The 22,331-nt window shown below is 50.1% G+C and overlaps 1 protein-coding gene across 8 annotated transcripts in view; it reads left to right on the top strand.

Annotated features, from left to right (window-relative positions):
* Positions 1-22,331, top strand: part of STXBP5L (syntaxin binding protein 5L) — a 310,211-nt gene that overhangs the window by 97,182 nt on the left and 190,698 nt on the right. For all 8 annotated transcript variants that reach the window (XM_075854716.1, XM_075854714.1, XM_075854718.1 and 5 more), the window contains exons 3-4: positions 17,367-17,448; positions 21,420-21,520. In XM_075854716.1, the coding sequence (XP_075710831.1) occupies positions 17,367-17,448; positions 21,420-21,520 (183 nt within the window). The remainder of the gene's footprint in view (positions 1-17,366; positions 17,449-21,419; positions 21,521-22,331) is intronic.

Below are 22,331 nucleotides of genomic sequence, written 5' to 3'. Positions count from 1 at the left end.
TTAAACATTCGTCTGAATAAGCCCTTAGGATGGTTTTGCAGCTTCCATCTTGAAATAAGGCTTAATTCAGACGAGCGTGTGTGAAAACGGCCGTGAAAAACTGCAGTCTTCATGTCTTGTTTTCACGGATCCCTCATAGAATTTGCCGCGTGACGTCCATTACACGGAGTATTTACGCGTTGGTCTGAATAAGCGCTGATGTCGCAGTGTGTTGCTCTCCGGATGAAGGTGCCGGTTGTCCGTCTGTTCTTCCATCCCTCAGTTCTCATTCCCATCGTCCGGTTGCAGCAGCGGATCATTTACTGTCGGCTCCATTCTCATCATCTGAATACAATTCTCTAATCTCAAAACACTCAAAGCAATTGAAATTGTGGAAAAGCGTTGTAGTTTAGGTGTGTGGTGCGCTGGGATGAGAGGGAGGCGGCTGCGGATCATACGTTTCCATCTGCTGCTTTACTGACGGCTCCCAGTGATAAAGGACGACACATCATACAATATGTAACAGAAGCCTGGCCTTATGGTGCCCCTACACATTACATGACGGAGTTCATACTAAAGGTCCCTTTAATTCTACATTCTAGTCACGTGTGCACGTCACATGTCACCTGCCGGGTTCTCCCTGTTTCAGGCTCATGCGAGGAAAATTAAATCAAATGCGCCTACAATTTTCATGGAAGTTGTAATATCGTCTAGGCCGGGTTCACACAGAGTTTTTTGCAGGAGGAAAATCTGCCTCAAAATTCAGAGATTTTCGTCTCCCTGTAGCCATTGAGCGCCGCGGGCATAAAACGCCGCGAAATACACTTTCTCTGCCTCCCATTGATATCAATGGGAGGTCAGCGGCGTTAACTCCTGAAGATTGGGCACGTCCCTTCTTTTTCCCACGAGCCGGTTTTTCCGCTCGCGGGAAAAAAACGCCTCCGCCTTCCATTGAAATCAATGGGAGGCACTGTCGGCCATTTTTTGGTGCGATTTGCGTCGTGGTTTCTGCGAAAAAAAACTTGTCAATAAACTCAGTGTGAACTCCCCCTAATTCTCTTTTGGGGAAAAGATTGCATGTGACTTGATGCTTGGATTGTCTGAGATTTCCAGTCGTGTGACAAAAAAATAACAGTGTAGCCCAAGTAATATAGCACCAGTCCATGCCGCAGCGCTGTACAATCGTCACTGTGTCATAGTAAAGTCTTGACGAACGTTTTTCGGGCCTATGTAGACTTCTGCATCTGATTTTATTACTGCTCCAACGCTTCTTTGCCTGTAGTCTTGATTAAAAATCTCCACCTGTTTTGGGAATACAGCTTCTGTGCAGACTTCTGTATCTCCATGGTTACAGACTACAAAAAAAAAAGATGTAGTCTGATCCTACAGTAAAATGTAACTGTCTCTTCTCTCTGCCTCCTCTTCTACTGTCTATCAAGAAGCAGGGTCCAGATGGAAGGGAGTATCACACAACTGCAGCTCCATTGTGTCTACAGCTGCATGGAAACACATAGCTCTGCATAGGAGCTGTAGACACAGAACGGTTGGAAACATTTAGAGCTTATTCAGACGAACGGGATATACGTCCGTGCAACGCGCATGATTTTCACGCGCGTCGCACGGACCTATATTAGTCTATGGGGCAGTGCAGGCAGTTGCGTGATTTTTATGCAGCGTCAGTCCGCTGCGAAAAACTCACGACATGTGCGTTCTTTGTGCGTATTTCGCGCATCACGCACCCATTGAAGTCAATGGGTGCGTGAAAATCGCGCGCAGCACACGGAAGCACTTCCGTGGGACGAGCGTGATTCGCGCAACAGCTGTGAAAAGGATGAATGAAAACACAAAAGCACCACAAGCTACAAACATACAGACAGAGTGTCATAATGATGGCGGCTGCTCGAAAATCACGCATCATACGGGGCTGACACACGGAGCTGTTAAGTGCCTTTTGCGCACGCAAAACACTGCGTTTTTTGCATGCGCAAAACGCACTTGCTCGTGTGAATCCGGCCTTGGAGGGGTCGTTTCATGTAGACAACCCCTATTACATCATATGGACGTCGTCATAGAGGGGGATCCCACGCTTGGACTTCAATGGGTGCGTGATGCGCGAGAAACGCAGAAATATAGGACATGTCGTGAGTTTTACGCAGCGGAGACACCCACTGTGTAAAACTCACGGACTGTCCGCACGGCCCCATAGACTAATATAGGTCCGTGCGAGGCGCGTGAACATCACGCGCGTTGCACGGACGTATATCACGTTAGTGTAAATCCGCCCTCGAGTCAATGAAAAACTGCTCTAAAAACGGCTCAAGGAGTCACATGCACTTCTTTTTACGAGGCGTTTTTTTACGTGGCTGTTTTTAAAAACGGCCACGTAAAAAATGCCCACATGGGAACGGAAAGCCGTTTTTCCCATTGAAATCAATGGGCAGATGTTTGGAGGCGTTCATTTTTAGCTGTTTTTCGGGGCGTTTACGGGCCGAAAAACTGCTGAAAATAGCCTGTGTGAACCTACCCAAAGGGCTCATTCAGACGAGCGTGTTCCTTGTCCGTGTGCTGTGCGTTGAAATAATGCACAGCACACGGCCCCGTTGATTTCAATGGGGCCATTCACACATGCGTGAGTTTTCTCTCAGCGAGTGTCCGTTGCGTAAATCTCACTGCAAGTCCTAAAGTCGCGCATTGAAGTCATTGAGTGCGTGAATACCGCGGACAGCACACGGACACACATCCGTGTGCAGTCCGTGTTTCACGCATAAATTGCATTGAAAAAAAGTAAGAAGTACTCACAACTGCGTGAAAAACACACGTCACACGCAAAGCACACTGAGGCAAAACGCAACGCACACGGACCTACGCAACTCAATTCAGACATGCGTGATTTTTCGCGCTGCGTGTTTGCTCTTCTGGTGTGTTTTTGTGGATCGCGCACCCATTGAAGTCAATGGGTGCGTGAAAATCACGGACAGCAGACGGACGTGATCTGGGATTCACGCAACATTTGCTAAAGAAATGCAGAGAACAAAATATATAAATAAATAAAATGCAACAACACTGACATGAAAAACTGAGGCCGCACGGAACTGCCACGCAGGAAAAACGCTGCGTTATTTACTCGCGCAAAACGGACATGTTCGTGTGAATTAGGCCTTAGTCTGGTGATCACAGTCAGAGGATTCCAGAGAACAGAAGTCGGGGGAGGGAGAGGCCGGTACTCAGGGCAGACAGAGGAGACAGGACTTGTAGGACGGGTCATTGTGACGGGATCTGTACAACGGCTGCTCGGGGAAGGAGCGCACGCTCCTCTTTACTTTGCAGCGTGTGCGAGGTGTAGACATCAATGAACGTGGGTGTTTATTCTGCATTTATATGGAAATTGGAGGCTTAAAGTGCCTGTTTACTGAGCAGGAGGAGAAGGTCTGGTGAACGCTGGATGTTCTCATCACAGACAGCTGACCCTGAAAATATACAACATAGGCTGTCAGCGGCCTCCATTGCTTTAACCCCTTGATGACCGGCCACAGTAGATACAAGACAGCCATCATCTGCAGCGCCCAGTGCATCCCATGTCACTCCAGGTACTACAACCTCCCTCATCCATCACTATGTGGTGATCCCTGGTTCTATACTCCCCATACTTCCAGGGTCACATTATAGGCAGACACTTCTTGACCTGCCTAGGTAGAGTCGTGTGTTAACCTTAAACCATACTATCCCCCACCCCCATTTAGTAACGACACATGACACCGAGGTTGGATGTGAAATGGCCACAGCAGCCGTTTATTAATTTCACAGTTTTATAAAAACAATTTAAATCCGAAACATTCGGATAACTAGTTAGGAATCCACCAGAGAATTCCTCCTAATAATTCACATGACCCAACATGGGTCAGAATCATAAATAACAATTAAACGTTAACATTAACCCGAGCAGAGGAAGTCCTTGAAGCCCCTTCAGATGTTCCTTTCAAGAACACACCGAATTAGCCATCTGCAAACCACTAATTACCTCCAGCCGTAAACCAGCTCGGAAGCACCGTTCACCTCTGCAGATGGCTCCAACCACTAGAAGTCCACTTCAAGGGGATAACACCCGTTGAAGCCCTCAAGTGATATACCGACCACTAGAAGTCCACTTCAAAGGGATAACACCCGATGAAGCCTTCAAGTGACATACCTTCTACCAGAAGACCACTTCAAAGGGATAACACCCGATGAAGTCTTCAACCATGTACCTTTTTTGGGGGACGCATACCCCCGATGCGACCCCCCCACCATTTTGTACTGACTGGCCTCAAGGACTCCCCCCGCCAGCTGCCATGACAACAGAACCTACTCCGGAAAAAAGAAAAACATGTTAAATAAACACACAAAATAAAACACAACGCTCATATACGGACGTACAGAAGACCTAAGGAGTAACAAAACAAGGGTGGGAGGGTGGGAGCTTTGCTTCTTGTGTATTACTCCTCCCGCTGCTTCCGGCTCAATGCCGAGAAACAGCGGGAAGCGCAGTAACGGCCCCCCCCGTCCCCCCTAGCTCCTCCCCGTCCCTCCTTCAGCTCCTTCACCTTTCCCTCACCTCTTAACATTAACCCTTTCCCTACCAGGACGGTCATGTCGGCTTCCCTCAAGCCTGCAGCTGCGTCCAGCCTCTTCTTGACCTGCCTAGGTAGAGTCGTGTGTTAACCTTAAACCATACTATCCCCCACCCCCATTTAGTAACGACACATGACACCGAGGTTGGATGTGAAATGGCCACAGCAGCCGTTTATTAATTTCACAGTTTTATAAAAACAATTTAAATCCGAAACATTCGGATAACTAGTTAGGAATCCACCAGAGAATTCCTCCTAATAATTCACATGACCCAACATGGGTCAGAATCATAAATAACAATTAAACGTTAACATTAACCCGAGCAGAGGAAGTCCTTGAAGCCCCTTCAGATGTTCCTTTCAAGAACACACCGAATTAGCCATCTGCAAACCACTAATTACCTCCAGCCGTAAACCAGCTCGGAAGCACCGTTCACCTCTGCAGATGGCTCCAACCACTAGAAGTCCACTTCAAGGGGATAACACCCGTTGAAGCCCTCAAGTGATATACCGACCACTAGAAGTCCACTTCAAAGGGATAACACCCGATGAAGCCTTCAAGTGACATACCTTCTACCAGAAGACCACTTCAAAGGGATAACACCCGATGAAGTCTTCAACCATGTACCTTTTTTGGGGGACGCATACCCCCGATGCGACCCCCCCACCATTTTGTACTGACTGGCCTCAAGGACTCCCCCCGCCACCGCGAAACAGGCCTTGACCACCTTAAGCCTGTGAGTTCCTCCACACCACCACCGCCCTTTCTATGCCTTCTGCTATAGCCAAGCTCCAAATATCAATGCCAACCTCGGTCAGATGAACCCCGTCACTCCTCCAGAAATTCCCCAATCCTGACTCCAAATCCCTATGCCTCACGCAAATGCCCCCGTTCTTTGCCACAAAACGGGACACCGCCCGGTTAACTTTTATCCGAGCTTTATTGACTCTCTCCACCGATCTAGCTAACCGCCAATGCTTCCTTGGGACTATGTCCGACCACACTACCACCAACTTGGGATAAGATACCCACAAACACAACAAATCATGTTTGATATCCCGCACCAACTCACGAAAAGGGCGGACTCCTAAGTCATTCCCACCCACGTGCAACACTAAAACCTCCGGAACCCTATCAAGCCGCACATATGTCTGGAATTCCGCCAACACCCTGTTCCACGACATACCTCTAAACCCCAGCCAATGCACAACCGCATCCTGTCGCGGAATGCGCAACTGGCGACCATCCGGGCGGACGTCCGCCCTCAAAGCCCCCCAGTGCACGTACGAATGACCCATCAACCACACCAGACAAGGAGGCGAATCTGAAACGGAAAACACAGTTAGGCACCACCATATAACATTTGCAAGCATAAACAACAAAATTACAACATATGGGGGCGGACATAGGACTTAAACCTTTTTGACTCCCAACGACCAATACGCCTCACCCCCTCATCATCCAACCCCCAGCGCCCTGCTTCCGTTGCTGCGCCAATCCGGAAGGAATGAGATGAATATGAGCCTGCCGCAACCCCAACCGCCGTCAAACATTTTTTAAAAACAGCTCCAAACTGAAACCTGGACAAGAACGACCCGTCCACATGACGTAACAAAGGCAAATCTGGAGACCCCCTGTTTTTTGTAAAACCCCGCATGCACTCTACTGGGCACATGACCGACCCCGGGAGAGCGAACAAAACTATCAGTTTTCCCTTCCCTAATTGGTCAGTTTTTGATCTACGCAACCATACCTCCAACCGATCTGCAAAAAGGCTCACCTCCCCAGATCTCAGCCCCCCTGCCTGTTTAGTACTTGGCGACACCAACTCACCTATTCTAAATGCTCCGAAGAACGCCAACGAGAAAGCCAACCGAAACAAATCCATTTCATCTGAAGAACGACATACCGATGCCAATGAACCGCCCAACAAGCCCAGCAAAGCAAACGACACCGGCCTTCTACTATCCGCCTCCACCCTACCTCTGCGCAACCCCTTCAAAGCCTGCGATACCAGAAATTCCTTCGATACATCCCGCAAGCCCCGCAACCTAAGCCCAAACGCCACCGCGGATATAAACCGGTTCACCTTCGCTACTGAAAACCCCCCCTCCCAGGCATCCCCTAACCAATACAAAAGTGCCACCAACCTGTCTCTATCCGTATTAACATCACCCAACTCTCTTACCCACTCCTCCCACTGCCTCCAACAAGCAGCATAAGCCCTCCACGTCGTGCGCGCCAAAGACCTTTGTAACAGCTGCTCTACGGGACCGATACCAGATCCCATAGATGATCCGGACACGCCAAACCGAGACGTTCCGCTCCCGGGGCCAATTGCCGAAACCGGTCCCACTGCGAGCGAGAAAGAGCATCAGCAACACAATTCCGTACACCCGGGACATGCACCGCCACCACCCACGCGTTCAGCGACAAACACACCAACACTAAATGTCGCAACAATTGAACTACCGGAGGAGAGGACGCCGTGATGTTATTAATGGCAAGCACCACCCCCATGTTGTCGCAGTAAAAACGGACCTTCTTATCCCTGAGCCTGTCCCCCCAAATGGTAGCCGCCACCACGATGGGAAACAGCTCGAGCAGGGCCAGATTCCGCGTCAATCCACTGGACACCCAGCTAGCCGGCCATTGACCTGCGCACCACGGACCTCCCCCGTAAGCTCCAAAGCCACCCGCCCCAGCCGCATCCGTGAAAATATTCAGATCACTCGTATCCTGCGCTGGGGCCATCCATAGCGAGCGACCATTGTACTGGCCCAAGAAGTCATCCCAAACCTGAAGATCAGCTCGGTGCTCCTCCTTGAGCCTCACAAAATGATGCGGCGCCCGCACTCCCGCCGTTGCCGCCGCCAACCTTCTACCAAACACCCTCCCCATCGGCATAATCCGGCAGGCGAAATTCAACTTCCCCAGCAGCGACTGAAGCTCCCTCAGCGACATTTTCTTCCTTCTACAAGCCCGTCGCACCTCCAGCCTCAAAGCACCCAACTTATCCGCCGGGAGCCGACACTCCATTGCCACCGAGTCAATTTCGATTCCCAAGAAACAAATCGTCGCTACCGGGCCCTCCGTTTTTTCCGGCGCCAAAGGGATCCCAAAATCCCTCGCCACCTTCTGCAGGGCATGAAGCAAGTTACCGCAAACCGGCGAACCCCCCGGGCCAACGCACAAAAAATCATCTAAGTAATGGATCAACGAATCGACCCCGGATACTCCCCTCGTTACCCACTCCACGAAGCTACTAAACGCCTCGAAGTATGCACAAGAAAGAGAACACCCCATCGGAAGGCACCGATCCACGTAAAAGGCCCCATTCCAAAAACAACCCAACAGCCGTTGGCTTTCTGGATGCACCGGCAACAACCTGAACGCCGCCTCGATGTCGGTTTTTGCTAGCAGCGCCCCCGGACCCGCAGCCCGCACTAACCCCACCGCCTTATCGAATGAGGTATAAACTACGGAACACAACTCGTGATCAATCCCGTCATTTACCGACGAACCTTTGGGATACGATAAATGTTGAATCAAACGAAACTTTCCGGGCTCGCGTTTAGGGACAATACCCAAAGGGGACACAACTAAATCTTTCACCGGCGACTCCACAAATGGCCCCGACATGCGCCCCAACGAAACTTCTTTTAACAACTTTTCCGACACGACTTCCGCATGCAAGTAAGCCGATTTTAAATTTCTCCGCGTAACCGGAACCTCATAAGGAGGCGGAGGAATAACAAAACCAACACTAAACCCTTCATAAAGCAACTTAGCTGCCGCCCTATCCGGATACTCATTTAGATAAGGGGCCATCCTTTCCACCCTCACCGGCGACACCCCCTTGACCAGCCCCGTGCTGGTTCCCGGACCTCTTTTTCCGCAGACATTTTGCCGCCCCGTGTGATGCCCCATTACACTCGGAGCACACGTGCTTGAACTTGCACGTGGCCCCGAACTTGCACTGGCCTTCATTGAATTGCCAGCAAAACCCCGCCTTTCCCCCGCCGCTTGGTCCACTCTGACTAGTCTGGCCTCCCTGGCCACCGCTCCCGGGAAAGGGCTGCCTAACCGGAGCCGTAACCCGTAACCAGAGAGCAATATCCTTCTGGTCCCACCGAATCGCCGGCCGAACCGCCTTCCGCTGACGGAATTGCTCATCATATCGCAGCCACGCCTGACCCCCATACGCCCTATGAGCCTCCCCAATAGCATCAAAATAACAAAATAACGCCGAACAATTTTCCGGCGCCTTTTCCCCTATCACACTAGCCAATATGGCGAACGCCTGCGACCAATTAACGAACGTCTGCGGGATAAGCCTATACCGCCGCCGTTCCTCCTCGTCCTTTTTACTCTCATCCCGCTTGCTCTTATCCAAATTGAATTTAGCCAGCGGCAAGAGAGAAAAAATTTCAACATATTCATCTTTCCAGATCCGATCACGCACCTCCTGCTTTAAATGCGCCCCCAACGGACCCTCAAAACAAACATACACCTCCCCCCGAGCACGATCGTCCATGCGCACTCGATCGCCGTCCTTCTGTGCCTCAGTCTGCACCGACACCGCGACCGCCTCTCTAACCGCCACCACAGGACGCGCCTGCAACGATCCCACTTCCCTGGGGCCTTCCCAAACTACCGCAGGGGACCCTTCCGTTACTACCGGCGCCGCGGCCCTATCCAGGCGCCCCACCAGCTCCCGTAAGCAACCCACTAAATCTGCCAAACCCGCTCCGTCGCGTCCGCCCGCGCCACTACCGGCCCCCGATGCTATGCTAGCAGCCCCCCCGCCGACACCCGACATAAAAATCGCTGGATAAGACAATAATGGAGTTATACACTCACCGGGCTGCACAGGCGCTGTGTTCCCGTCAGCCGGACCATCCTGACCTCGACGATAGACGTCCAGTTCACCTTCCTCCAGTTCTTCTCTCGCCGACGACTGTCCCTCCCAACGACCTCTTCGGAAAGGGGATGAGGACGCGCTGACCGATGGGCCGGCAACCTGCCGCCCGACCGCCGGGACCCAGACTTCCGACCGGACCTGTTGCCTCGACGTCGCTGCAGATCTAGTCGTCCGTCTAGACGATCCTGACGAAGCCTGCCCCCTGGCCGGAACATCACCATGCGGGGCGGCCGTACCTTGCTCTCGACATCTTCCATCTGATGGGGGAGGGGTGACAGGGAGCCCGGCCTGCGACTCCCTGCTTACCGCCGGACCCCGTCGCGGCCTGGGATTCCTGCCAGGACGCAGGGCCTGGGAAGGGGCGGTCCTCCCAGCTGCCTGGCCTGCAGCGTCCGGGATCGGGCTCCCTCTGCGACGCCGTGTCCGCGGGACTACCTCCGGACTCAGGCGCTCTGGAGGTCGGGACCGCCGAGAGGGACGGGTCGACACAGCCTGCATCGCCGTCACCCCTGCTACCGCTCTCTGCCTGCCCAGCGCAGGAGCGGTTGTTGCCGACTCCCCCCCCGCCGCCATAGCCATGCTCGTAGGGGGGCCGGGGGAGGGGAGCCTGTCCCTTACAACAGACCCCGAACGCCGTGCCCGACGTGGCGAAACGGCGTCCGGGATCCGCGTTAATGCAGCCACGGTCTCCTCCAGCCATCCGGGACCGTGGTGCACAGCAGCGGCACGCAGCCGCTCTAAAATCAGGGCCTCTGCCATACTAAAAAGCCGGGCAACGGGGAGCTTTGCTTCTTGTGTATTACTCCTCCCGCTGCTTCCGGCTCAATGCCGAGAAACAGCGGGAAGCGCAGTAACGGCCCCCCCCGTCCCCCCTAGCTCCTCCCCGTCCCTCCTTCAGCTCCTTCACCTTTCCCTCACCTCTTAACATTAACCCTTTCCCTACCAGGACGGTCATGTCGGCTTCCCTCAAGCCTGCAGCTGCGTCCAGCCTCTTCTGTACCAGAATATGAGCAGCATTTCTACATCACTGTCCTATTCCCATCCAGTCATGAAAGGAGCTGCACAGGAAATGACCCCGGGAGACCCCCAAATCTAGGTAAGTATAGATCCCCGTGTTCTATAAAGTGGAGCCGCAGTCCTAAACCTCATCTCCAGCAGCGATACCTGAAGGAATGAGGATTGTGTTCATGTCAGCGAGATGATGAGTCACATTCATTCTCCTGTGTAACAATACGGCCCCGTGTCATCGCTGGTAAAGCTTTCATCGCATGTTTGACGTCGGGAATGCAGGACAACTTTTTCAGTTTTTTATTAAAGTTCGTCATGAATAAGAAGCAGATAAAACAGAAGGAAGGCTATAAATATAAAGCTATACACGATCACCTGGCTATACCGTAAAGAGGTCGTCTCATGAAGACAATCCCTTTACAAAAAGAAGTTGTTATCGCGGGGGGAAGTGAAGCATTACATGCTGGCATTCATGTCCGTCCGTGAAATGCAAGGACGCAGCGGGTCCGCCAGTGCAGGAGCCGTCCTTACAGAGCGACTCTCTGTGCTGATACATAGTGGGGGGACCCCTCTCTATAAAATTAATAGGGCATATGGAAAGGAATATCAGACATCCCCTTTAAATATATCCGCTAAACCAGTGGTCCCCAAACTTTTTTGCACCGAGGACCAGTTTGATGCAAGAAAATATTTCCAGGGACCGGCGGGGAGGGGGGGGTGTCGGGGGTTATTAGAGTCAGTTCACACATTGCGTAAATAAGGCGTAGACCTGTATTCTAATACCTGTATTATGCTGCGGAAAATCGGCCGCATAATACAGTAGCAGCGAAGTGGATGAGATAAAGGAAGTCCCATCCAAGCCGAAAAACTGCTCAGAAATTGACCTGCGGGGCAGAATGTCCATTGTATTTGTAACGCCGCTTATTTGTTGCGGGTTTTCCCCACTGAATTCAATGGGGAGGTAAAATCCACAACAAATAGCAGCAGGGGCGTAGCTAAAGGCTCATGGGCCCTGGTGCAAGAATTCAGCTTTGGCCTCCCTACCCCTCCCGAACACCACCAGACCCCTGCCCGCGCCTATGCCCAGCCGCCTTGCCCCACAGTATAATTCCCCCATAGCTGTCTCCACAGTATAATGCCCCCCTATAGCTTCCCCACACAGTATAATGTCCCCATAGTATAATACTCCCCATAGCTGCCCCCACAGTATAATGCCCCCACAGTATAATGCCCCCACAGTATAATGCCCCCATAGCTGCCCCCACAGTATAATGCCCCCACAGTATAATGCCCCCACAGTATAATGCCCCCATAGCTGCCCCCACAGTATAATGCCCCCACAGTATAATGCCCCCATAGCTGCCCCCACAGTATAATGCCCCCATAGCTGCCCCCACAGTATAATGCCCCCATACAGTATAATGCCCTTCTTAGCTGCCCCAAACAGTAAAATGCTCCCATAGCTGCCACCATATCAGCCCCCCTCCCATACCCAGTATAATGCCCCCATATGTGCCTAATAAAAAATAATAACATAATTACTTACCTGTCCCCGTTCCCACGTCAGGTGGAGGATCCTTCTCCTCCGGTCTGTGCTATGAGTGACTCGGCGCAGACAGACGCGATGACGTCACAACATCGCGCCTGCCTGTCTGCGCTGAGCCGCTCGGGGCAGAGTAAATGCTGGGGCAGGGAGCCGTCACTCTTACTCCAGCATTCAATTCAACTGTATCTGCATCCTAAAGACGCAGATGCAGTTGGAACTGGGACCAGCGGCGATCACATGGGATGAAACATCGTCCCAGGAGGACGGTCTGGATGACGTTAGAGGACCGGCCTCCTGGGGTAACGTTTCATCCCATGTGACCGCCGCTGCATCCGTCTCCAGGGATGAAACGTCATCCCATGAGGCCGGTCCTCTAACATCATCCCAGGAGGCCGGTCCTCTAACATCATCCCAGGAGGCCGGTCCTCTAACATCATCCCAGGAGGCCTGCTCAGCAGTTTTCCGCAGCGGATATTCCGGGCGATAAACTGCACCACAGTTTGGTGTGGTTTTTCGCTCTAAATTCCCTGAGGCCACCCAGGTGGATACCAGATACCACGGCCCAGTACCAATTGGTCCGCAGCCCGGTGGTTGAGGATCACTGAGCTAAACAACTTAGAGGGAAGATATCTATCCTAAAAGTTTGCTACAGTGTATCAGTGCAGGTAAAATGTATCAGTTTGGAGTCCAGGCCGCAGAGGATTGTCTATACTGGATACAATTGTAGCAAATCCTCAGCTGTGAGCAGGACTAGGACAGGACAGCTTATCAGCCTCCTGGATGTAAACAAGATAGTTCCCTTTCACTGACAGCAAGCAGAAATCTTGCAAGTGGTGAAAAAATGAAGTACAATGTCTATAAGAAAGTTGTAGAAATGTTCATGACACATTGATGAAGCTTTATTGACAGAAGACTGGACCCTGCACAGATGCCCAGTGTTTATAGTGCCCAGTCCCTGTTCTTGCTGTCAGCCATCGTCCCTGTGTTATATCTGTCACCTGTGCAGGGAATCATCGTGACAAGTGAATGATAACTGCACCTGTACTGTGACCGGAGACCCCCTGAGTGTAATAGCAGAGGGTCACCTCCCTCCTAGAAGAATGGGGTGAGTGTATATAATACATTTACAGGGTGATTCAAAAAGTAAGGTGCAAAGTTATCGCCTCGTTATCATAACCGAGAGAACATAACACAAATGTATTACCATAAAGAGACGCACGGTCTAAGTTTTATCCATACACTACAAATGTTCAAAGTGATTTCCATTGGTGACACGGCAGATGTCTCGGCGGTCGTCCAGTTCTTTCCGGACGCGTGCAGCACGTCCTCGGATATGGACTCCACTGTTTCAGTGATGCGTCGCTGTCACCGGGGGGTGGGTGGACAGATACACTGAGTCCTTGATGCAGCCCCACAGAAAGAAGTCACAGGGTATTAGATCTGGGATCGTGGAGGACAGCGCAACATTGGTGAATCTTTGTTTCTGGCGCGGCCGACCCAACGTTCTGGTAGAGTCTCATTCAGGTATCGGAGAGCATACGAATGGAAATGTGGCGGTGCACCATCCTGCTGATAGACCACACCTGGCAGATCTTCCTCTATCTGTGGCATAAGCCGTTCCTCTAACATGTCCAGGTAGGAGCGGCCAGGGACAGGATCCTCGGTAAAAAAGAAGGGACCGTAGACTTTGCGCTGGCTCATTGCACAGAACACGTTTACTTTGGGCGAGTCCCTCATGTGCTCGATAAGGGCGCATGGTGTTTCTGATCCCCAAATTCTAACGTTGTGGTGATTGACCTTCCTACTGAGGTGTAAGGTCGCCTCATCGCTGAACACCAGCCTGTTCGTCCTCTTCCAATCTGCCCTGCAAGTCCATGCAAAAGTCACAGCGTTTCGGTTTGTCGTCTGGTTTCAGCTCCTGGAGAAGATGTCATCTGTATGGCTTATAACGCAGACGTTTTCGTAAGGTACGCCATACCGTGGTTTGTGGCACCGGTAGTTCCATACTAGTCAGCCTGGTCCACTTTCTAGGACTACACTCGTACACGGCTCGTCTTTGAGGTCGGCCCGGACTTTTCCCATTACGTAAACACCCGGGGGATTTGAATTGCTTCACCCAACGCGAAATGCAGTTTTTATGCGGAGCACATTTACCAAATTTATTCTGAACGTTTCACTGAACTGTCACAACAAACCCCGTTCTTACAAATTCCAACACGCAAAAAGCTTTTTCCTGCTTCGATGTCTCCGTCTTATGTCACACTATGTAAGAACATTTCTAATTTGGCTCTTGAAAATGAAAGCTGTGCTGTGATTGGTTGCTATGGGCATTAGGTCAATTTTGCTTTCATTTTCAGTCACCGGCCATTTACCGCTGATGTTACTTCTGCACTGACCGGTCTGTGTTCAGGAAATATTCATGGCTGGGGTATTGTAGATCAGCCTCGGCATGACACCCTATATCTCAAGATACCACCTCCACTTTCAAATGACCACAACGCTGTGTGACTGTGGAAAAATAACGACCTCATTCAACATACAAAATATATAAACTTGGCATAAATAACTTTACATTACAATCTAAAACATTCTGAACATACAATAAGTTCTGTCCCCAGAGGAGGTCTTGGATGATCTTTTACCAGGCAGTACCTAATAGCAACATCCACAGTCTCACCGCACTGACAAATCATTCTCGTTACTTCTCCTTAATGTTATGTCATCAGTAGACCATATCTACTCTGTGTGCCCCCCAACATGGAGAGTTATATTGTGTCAAAACTGAGCCCCCTCCTCTGTGTGCCCCCCTGACATGGAGAGTTATATGGTTATGTCATCACTGGCCTCCTCCTCTGCATGCCCCCATAACATGGAGAGTTGTATTATGTCATCACTGGCCCCCTCCTCTGCATGCCCCCATAACATGGAGAGTTGTATTATGTCATCACTGGCCCCCTCCTCTGCATGCCCCCATAACATGGAGAGTTGTATTATGTCATCACTGGCCCCCTCCTCTGCATGCCCCCATAACACAGAGAGTTGTATTATGTCATCACTGGCCCCCTCCTCTGCATGCCCCCATAACATGGAGAGTTGTATTATGTTATCACTGGCCCCCTCCTCTGCATGCCCCCATAACATGGAGAGTTGTATTATGTCATCACTGGCCCCCTCCTCTGCATGCCCCCATAACATGGAGAGTTGTATTATGTCATCACTGGCCCCCTCCTCTGCATGCCCCCATAACATGGAGAGTTGTATTATGTCATCACTCTTATACTCTTATGACTTGCAGTCTACAAACATACGGAATAAATTATATTAATATGATACTTTCATTCATACGAAACCATGCATGTCTGATTCCCTTAATACAACATAAACATACCTATAAGAGGAACATGATTTTTCATATTTCATACATACGCATATATGTTGAATTCCTTAACTCTAAGCCGAATTGGTCATAGTGGTGGGGGGGGGGAAAAATCATTTTTTTCCTTTTTTTTTTTTTTTTCTCTTTCCCCTTATTAATTCTATCTTTAACGACATTTGCCACCATAATGCTTGGTTCATATATCCAGATTTTTTGTTGCATATGTTTAAATTTTTATGTGATTCAGAGAAGTAAGATTACCAGATCACGATCTGTAAATGTTCTTTTTACTTCTGTATTTGTTTTTATCCTTAATTTTGTCAGTTGCATATTTGTTATGTTCCATTTACTTATGTTTGCCCCTTTTATGCTTAGTCTACATTTTCTTTCCAATGACTATTGTATTAGTTATTCCGGATTCAATTAGTACCAAAAGATCCAAGATTTGTTTGGTACAATCCGGGAAATACAAGCAGTATAACAGTGCTTCAGTTTGCACAAACTCAGTTGATACTTAAACTCAAACTCACTGTGCTATACTTAATAACACAAAGATACTCCTCCCGTTTTTAACATATGGGTTAAATTTTCCACCTGTGGAAGATAAGCATCAATCAGTGTCAGCCTATGCCGACCTCTGAACGGCAGCTCGCTTTGTATATCAAGTAGACACAGCATTGGGGGCACTCATATTCTTTTTGCCATGATTAAGAGCAACACGCTTGCTCGAAACGCGTAGGCCAAGGCCATCTAGCCCGCTATATATACACTCCTTGAGACTGCGTCTCCTGCAATTTTTAACTATTTTCCATAATAAATTTGGGAACGGATTTCCTTTTTAACAAAACACAGCGCCGGATCACTTTCTTCTCTTTCCTGATCTACTGACCGCCGGCCGTAGCGGGGATCCGTGCGAGGTGTTCGGAGACGGAATTACTGGTGAGCTGGAGGTTTCCTCCTTTTTTTCTTACTACAATGGAGAGTTGTATTATGTCATCACTGGCCCCCTCCTCTGCATGCCCCCATAACATGGAGAGTTGTATTATGTCATCACTGGCCCCCTCCTCTGCATGCCCCCATAACATGGAGAGTTGTATTATGTCATCACTGGCCCCCTCCTCTGCATGCCCCCATAACATGGAGAGTTGTATTATGTCATCACTGGCCCCCTCCTCTGCATGCCCCCATAACACAGAGAGTTGTATTATGTCATCACTGGCCCCCTCCTCTGCATGCCCCCATAACATGGAGAGTTGTATTATGTCATCACTGGCCCCCTCCTCTGCATGCCCCCATAACATGGAGAGTTGTATTATGTCATCACTGGCCCCCTCCTCTGCATGCCCCCATAACATGGAGAGTTGTATTATGTCATCACTGGCCCCCTCCTCTGCATGCCCCCATAACACGGAGAGTTGTATTATGTCATCACTGGCCCCCTCCTCTGCATGCCCCCATAACACAGAGAGTTGTATTATGTCATCACTGGCCCCCTCCTCTGCATGCCCCCATAACATGGAGAGTTGTATTATGTCATCACTGGCCCCCTCCTCTGCATGCCCCCATAACATGGAGAGTTGTATTATGTCATCACTGGCCCCCTCCTCTGCATGCCCCCATAACACGGAGAGTTGTATTATGTCATCACTGGCCCCCTCCTCTGCATGCCCCCATAACACAGAGAGTTGTATTATGTCATCACTGGCCCCCTCCTCTGCATGCCCCCATAACATGGAGAGTTGTATTATGTCATCACTGGCCCCCTCCTCTGCATGCCCCCATAACACGGAGAGTTGTATTGATCATTTCAGTTAATAGTTAATGTTCATTTCTCCCTCTGATGCCGTTACATAATTGTGACCCTGAAGATGTTAATTGCTTTATTCATATTCATTGGTAAAATCCTTAACTATCGATCACAACAGACTGGGCCGTCCTGGTGTTGATTGCCATTGCCAGCATGAGAGTGGCGCGGCCGTCCTACATCTCCAGTTCCTAATCAACGAGGTAAGTGTCCCATTAACCCTTCTGGTGCTGTCTAACACATAAATGGGGACATAGCAATGCTCATTCTATAATGTGTGGTAGTCATAGGGGCCAGCAGGGGGCACAACATTATAGCCTATTTATTGACTACAGCATGGAAATTATTTATGCTGTAGATGTAAAGCTATATATAGTTGGTCTACATGTCACTGGTCGATGTAGGTGTGAAAGCAGAATCACATGGGAAGTCAAAGTTACTGACTATGCCTTAATTTAACTTCTCCCCAAAGGTCATGGCTCAAAGCGGTAGTTTCAGACGCTCCCCAAATGTTGTAGTGGAAGACTGAAACACTCCCCATAGGTTGTAGTGGTAGACTGAGACGCTCCCCATAGGTTGTAGTGGTAGAATAAGACGCTCCCCATAGGTTGTAGTGGAAGACTGAAACACTCCCCATAGGTTGTAGTGGTAGACTGAGACGCTCCCCATAGGTTGTAGTGGTAGAATAAGACGCTCCCCATAGGTTGTAGTGGTAGAATAAGACGCCCCCCATAGGTTGTAGTGGTAGACTGAGACGCTCCCCATAGGTTGTAGTGGTAGACTGAGACGCTGCCCATAGGTTGTAGTGGTAGACTGAGACGCTCCCCATAGGTTGTAGTGGTAGACTGAGACGCTGCCCATAGGATGTAGTGGTAGACTGAGACGCCGCCCATAGGTTGTAGTGGTAGACTGAGACGCTGCCCATAGGTTGTAGTGGTAGACTGAGACGCCCCCCATAGGTTGTAGTGGTAGACTGAGACGCTCCCCATAGGTTGTAGTGGTAGACTGAGACGCTGCCCATAGGTTGTAGTGGTAGAATAAGACGCTCCCCATAGGTTGTAGTGGTAGAATAAGACGCCCCCCATAGGTTGTAGTGGTAGACTGAGACGCCCCCCATAGGTTGTAGTGGTAGACTGAGACGCCCCCCATAGGTTGTAGTGGTAGACTGAGACGCTGCCCATAGGTTGTAGTGGTAGACTGAGACGCTGCCCATAGGTTGTAGTGGTAGACTGAGACGCTGCCCATAGGTTGTAGTCGTAGACTGAGACGCTGCCCATAGGTTGTAGTGGTAGACTGAGACACTCCCCATAGGTTGTAGTGGTAGACTGAGACGCCGCCCATAGGTTGTAGTGGTAGACTGAGACGCCGCCCATAGGTTGTAGTGGTAGACTGAGACGCCGCCCATAGGTTGTAGTGGTAGACTGAGACGCCCCCATAGGTTGTAGTGGTAGACTGAGACGCCCCCCATAGGATGTAGTGGTAGACTGAGACGCCCCCCATAGGATGTAGTGGTAGACTGAGACACCCCCATAGGTTGTAGTGGTAGACTGAGACGCCGCCCATAGGTTGTAGTGGTAGACTGAGACGCCCCCATAGGTTGTAGTGGTAGACTGAGACGCCCCCCATAGGTTGTAGTGGTAGACTGAGACGCCGCCCATAGGTTGTAGTGGTAGACTGAGACGCCCCCATAGGTTGTAGTGGTAGACTGAGACGCTCCCCATAGGTTGTAGTGGTAGACTGAGACGCTCGCCATAGGTTGTAGTGGTAGACTGAGACGCTCCCCATAGGTTGTAGTGGTAGACTGAGACGCTCCCCATAGGATGTAGTGGTAGACTGAGACGCTCCCCATAGGTTGTAGTGGTAGACTGAGACGCTCCCCATAGGATGTAGTGGTAGACTGAGACGCCCCCCATAGGTTGTAGTGGTAGACTGAGACGCTCCCCATAGGTTGTAGTGGTAGACTGAGACGCCCCCCATAGGTTGTAGTGGTAGACTGAGACGCTCCCCATAGGTTGTAGTGGTAGACTGAGACGCCGCCCATAGGTTGTAGTGGTAGACTGAGACGCCCCCCATAGGTTGTAGTGGTAGACTGAGACGCCGCCCATAGGTTGTAGTGGTAGACTGAGACGCCCCCATAGGTTGTAGTGGTAGACTGAGACGCTCCCCATAGGTTGTAGTGGTAGACTGAGACGCTCGCCATAGGTTGTAGTGGTAGACTGAGACGCTCCCCATAGGATGTAGTGGTAGACTGAGACGCTCCCCATAGGTTGTAGTGGTAGACTGAGACGCTCCCCATAGGATGTAGTGGTAGACTGAGACGCCCCCCATAGGTTGTAGTGGTAGACTGAGACGCTCCCCATAGGTTGTAGTGGTAGACTGAGACGCCCCCCATAGGTTGTAGTGGTAGACTGAGACGCCCCCCATAGGTTGTAGTGGTAGACTGAGACGCTCCCCATAGGTTGTAGTGGTAGACTGAGACGCCCCCCATAGGTTGTAGTGGTAGACTGAGAAGCTCCCCATAGGTTGTAGTGGTAGACTGAGACACCCCCCATAGGTTGTAGTGGTAGACTGAGACGCTGCCCATAGGTTGTAGTGGTAGACTGAGACGCTGCCCATAGGTTGTAGTGGTAGACTGAGACGCTGCCCATAGGTTGTAGTGGTAGACTGAGACGCTGCCCATAGGTTGTAGTGGTAGACTGAGACGCTGCCCATAGGTTGTAGTGGTAGACTGAGACGCCGCCCATAGGTTGTAGTGGTAGACTGAGACGCTGCCCATAGGTTGTAGTGGTAGACTGAGACGCTGCCCATAGGTTGTAGTGGTAGACTGAGACGCCGCCCATAGGTTGTAGTGGTAGACTGAGAAGCTCCCCATAGGTTGTAGTGGTAGACTGAGACGCTGCCCATAGGTTGTAGTGGTAGACTGAGACGCTGCCCATAGGTTGTAGTGGTAGACTGAGACGCCGCCCATAGGTTGTAGTGGTAGACTGAGAAGCTCCCCATAGGTTGTAGTGGTAGACTGAGACGCTGCCCATAGGTTGTAGTGGTAGACTGAGACGCTGCCCATAGGTTGTAGTGGTAGACTGAGACGCCGCCCATAGGTTGTAGTGGTAGACTGAGACGCCGCCCATAGGTTGTAGTGGTAGACTGAGACGCTGCCCATAGGTCAAAGCGTTAATCTAAGACACTCCCCATTGGTTGAAGTGGTGGTCTAAGACACTCCCTCTCTGACCCTCCAAAATGATGGGAGTTGTGGTTATACCATTTAAAATAAAGCTCCACTAAAATCTAGATCCTAGTTCCCATATGAAATGTCTGCTTACCAGGTTTGTTGCATAGCAACAGTCTATACCTGTATCAGGTGACAACAGCAGATCTCCATCATCCTGTGTGATCTGCCATTGTCACTTCCTGTCTCTTATAGATGACATATGGCCATAGCTCTACTGTCATTGATCACTTTACCGCAGAGGAGCCTCCCCCACAGAGCTGTGGCCCGGCACCAAACAATGATGCTGCTACCAGCTCAGTTACCATAGTGTAAGGTGAGCTCAGTCCTGACCTGTGAACTCACCGAGCCCATATGGCAAACACTCTATACTGGCCGCATGACATATGGATGACGATACTTTGCAGTGCTACAGTCAAAAGTAAAGCATCTTCCCATAGTAAAGCAAGAGATAGATTTGTTTGCAAGGTCTGTGAGATTCTACCAGAGGGCATATGCGGTACTAGGATTGGAAGATGCCAATGAGGTATCTGCCCATCTGCAGCTGAAAATCCTGACTGAAAGCTTTCATTATGTTCTGTCATTGACGTCTGGTGCATGGGTTCTGTCTCCATCTGTTAAACATGGCTCCACGGCTAATTGTTCTTTAACTGCCCAAAGCTTCACAGATCGGTGAGGAGGCTGGTCACATAATACCCTGATCGTGATCTATGCCAATCAGTCAGTGCAGGACATGAACAGGGGCCCCAGCTGAATACTCTTGACACAGTAGGTCGGGATGCCCACGCACCACCTCTTCTTGTGTTCCTGCCTATAGCTCCCCTGCCAGGGTCACACACCAGAACACCATCCCCTTCACCCAGGTTACCTCTCCATCACAGGTTCTAGCGAAGTGTTCTGCTCGTGCTGCGTGTCCAGCGCTGGTTATGTGTTTCCTTGTGTCCGCAGGGTGCCTTGGTCACTGCATGTGCCGACGAGACGCTTCATTTGTGGAGCTTGAGGCAGAAACGCCCGGCTGTGCTCCATTCCCTTAGATTTAACAAGGAAAGGTAAGAGAAATAATACTGATAATGGATATTACTGGTCTGCGAGGGCCACTCAGCAGATCTATAGACACCTGTGCCCAGTAGAGGAAGAGTAAAGCCAGAGCTGCTCCTGCGACTTCTATTATTTCTTATGGGGGAAAAGTCACAAGCAACTTCCTGCGACTATCACAGAAATTTCTAACCATATCGTAAACTTCTGCCATAATCACCTTTTCCACATAGGATAAAATAGAAGTCACATGTGATTCCGACATTGGGCCGCACATGATACTGTGTAGTCCTAACCTAAAACTAAATGCTCTGTGTGTGCCGGGAATATACTGAATAATTCTCCTCCAAGCCATGTCCACCGTTATTTTACAGATTTCACTTTTGCTACTTCGTATCCAAGATATTAAATTCTAAAACGGCATTTCCATATTTGAAATCCATTATATAGATAGAATGAACATAATATATAGCTGAGCCACTGAGTACATATGTGACATTACTTATCCTGTACTGATCCTGAGTTATATTATACTCCAGAGCTGCACTGAGTATTCTGCTGGTGGAGTCACTGTGTACATACATTACATTACTTATCCTGTACTGATCCTGAGTTACATCCTGTATTATACTCCAGAGCTGCACTCACTATTCTGCTGGTGGAGTCACTGTGTACATACATTACATTACTTATCCTGTACTGATCCTGAGTTACATCCTGTATTATACTCCAGAGCTGCACTCACTATTCTGCTGGTGGAGTCAGTGTGTACATACATTACATTACTTATCCTGTACTGATCCTGACTTACATCCTGTATTATAC

Source organism: Rhinoderma darwinii, chromosome 2 (assembly GCF_050947455.1).
Source record: "Rhinoderma darwinii isolate aRhiDar2 chromosome 2, aRhiDar2.hap1, whole genome shotgun sequence".
In the NCBI taxonomy this organism is placed as follows: domain Eukaryota; kingdom Metazoa; phylum Chordata; class Amphibia; order Anura; family Rhinodermatidae; genus Rhinoderma; species Rhinoderma darwinii.
The sequence above is the reverse complement of the archived record's forward strand: the minus strand, read 5'-3'. Positions and strand labels throughout refer to the sequence as shown.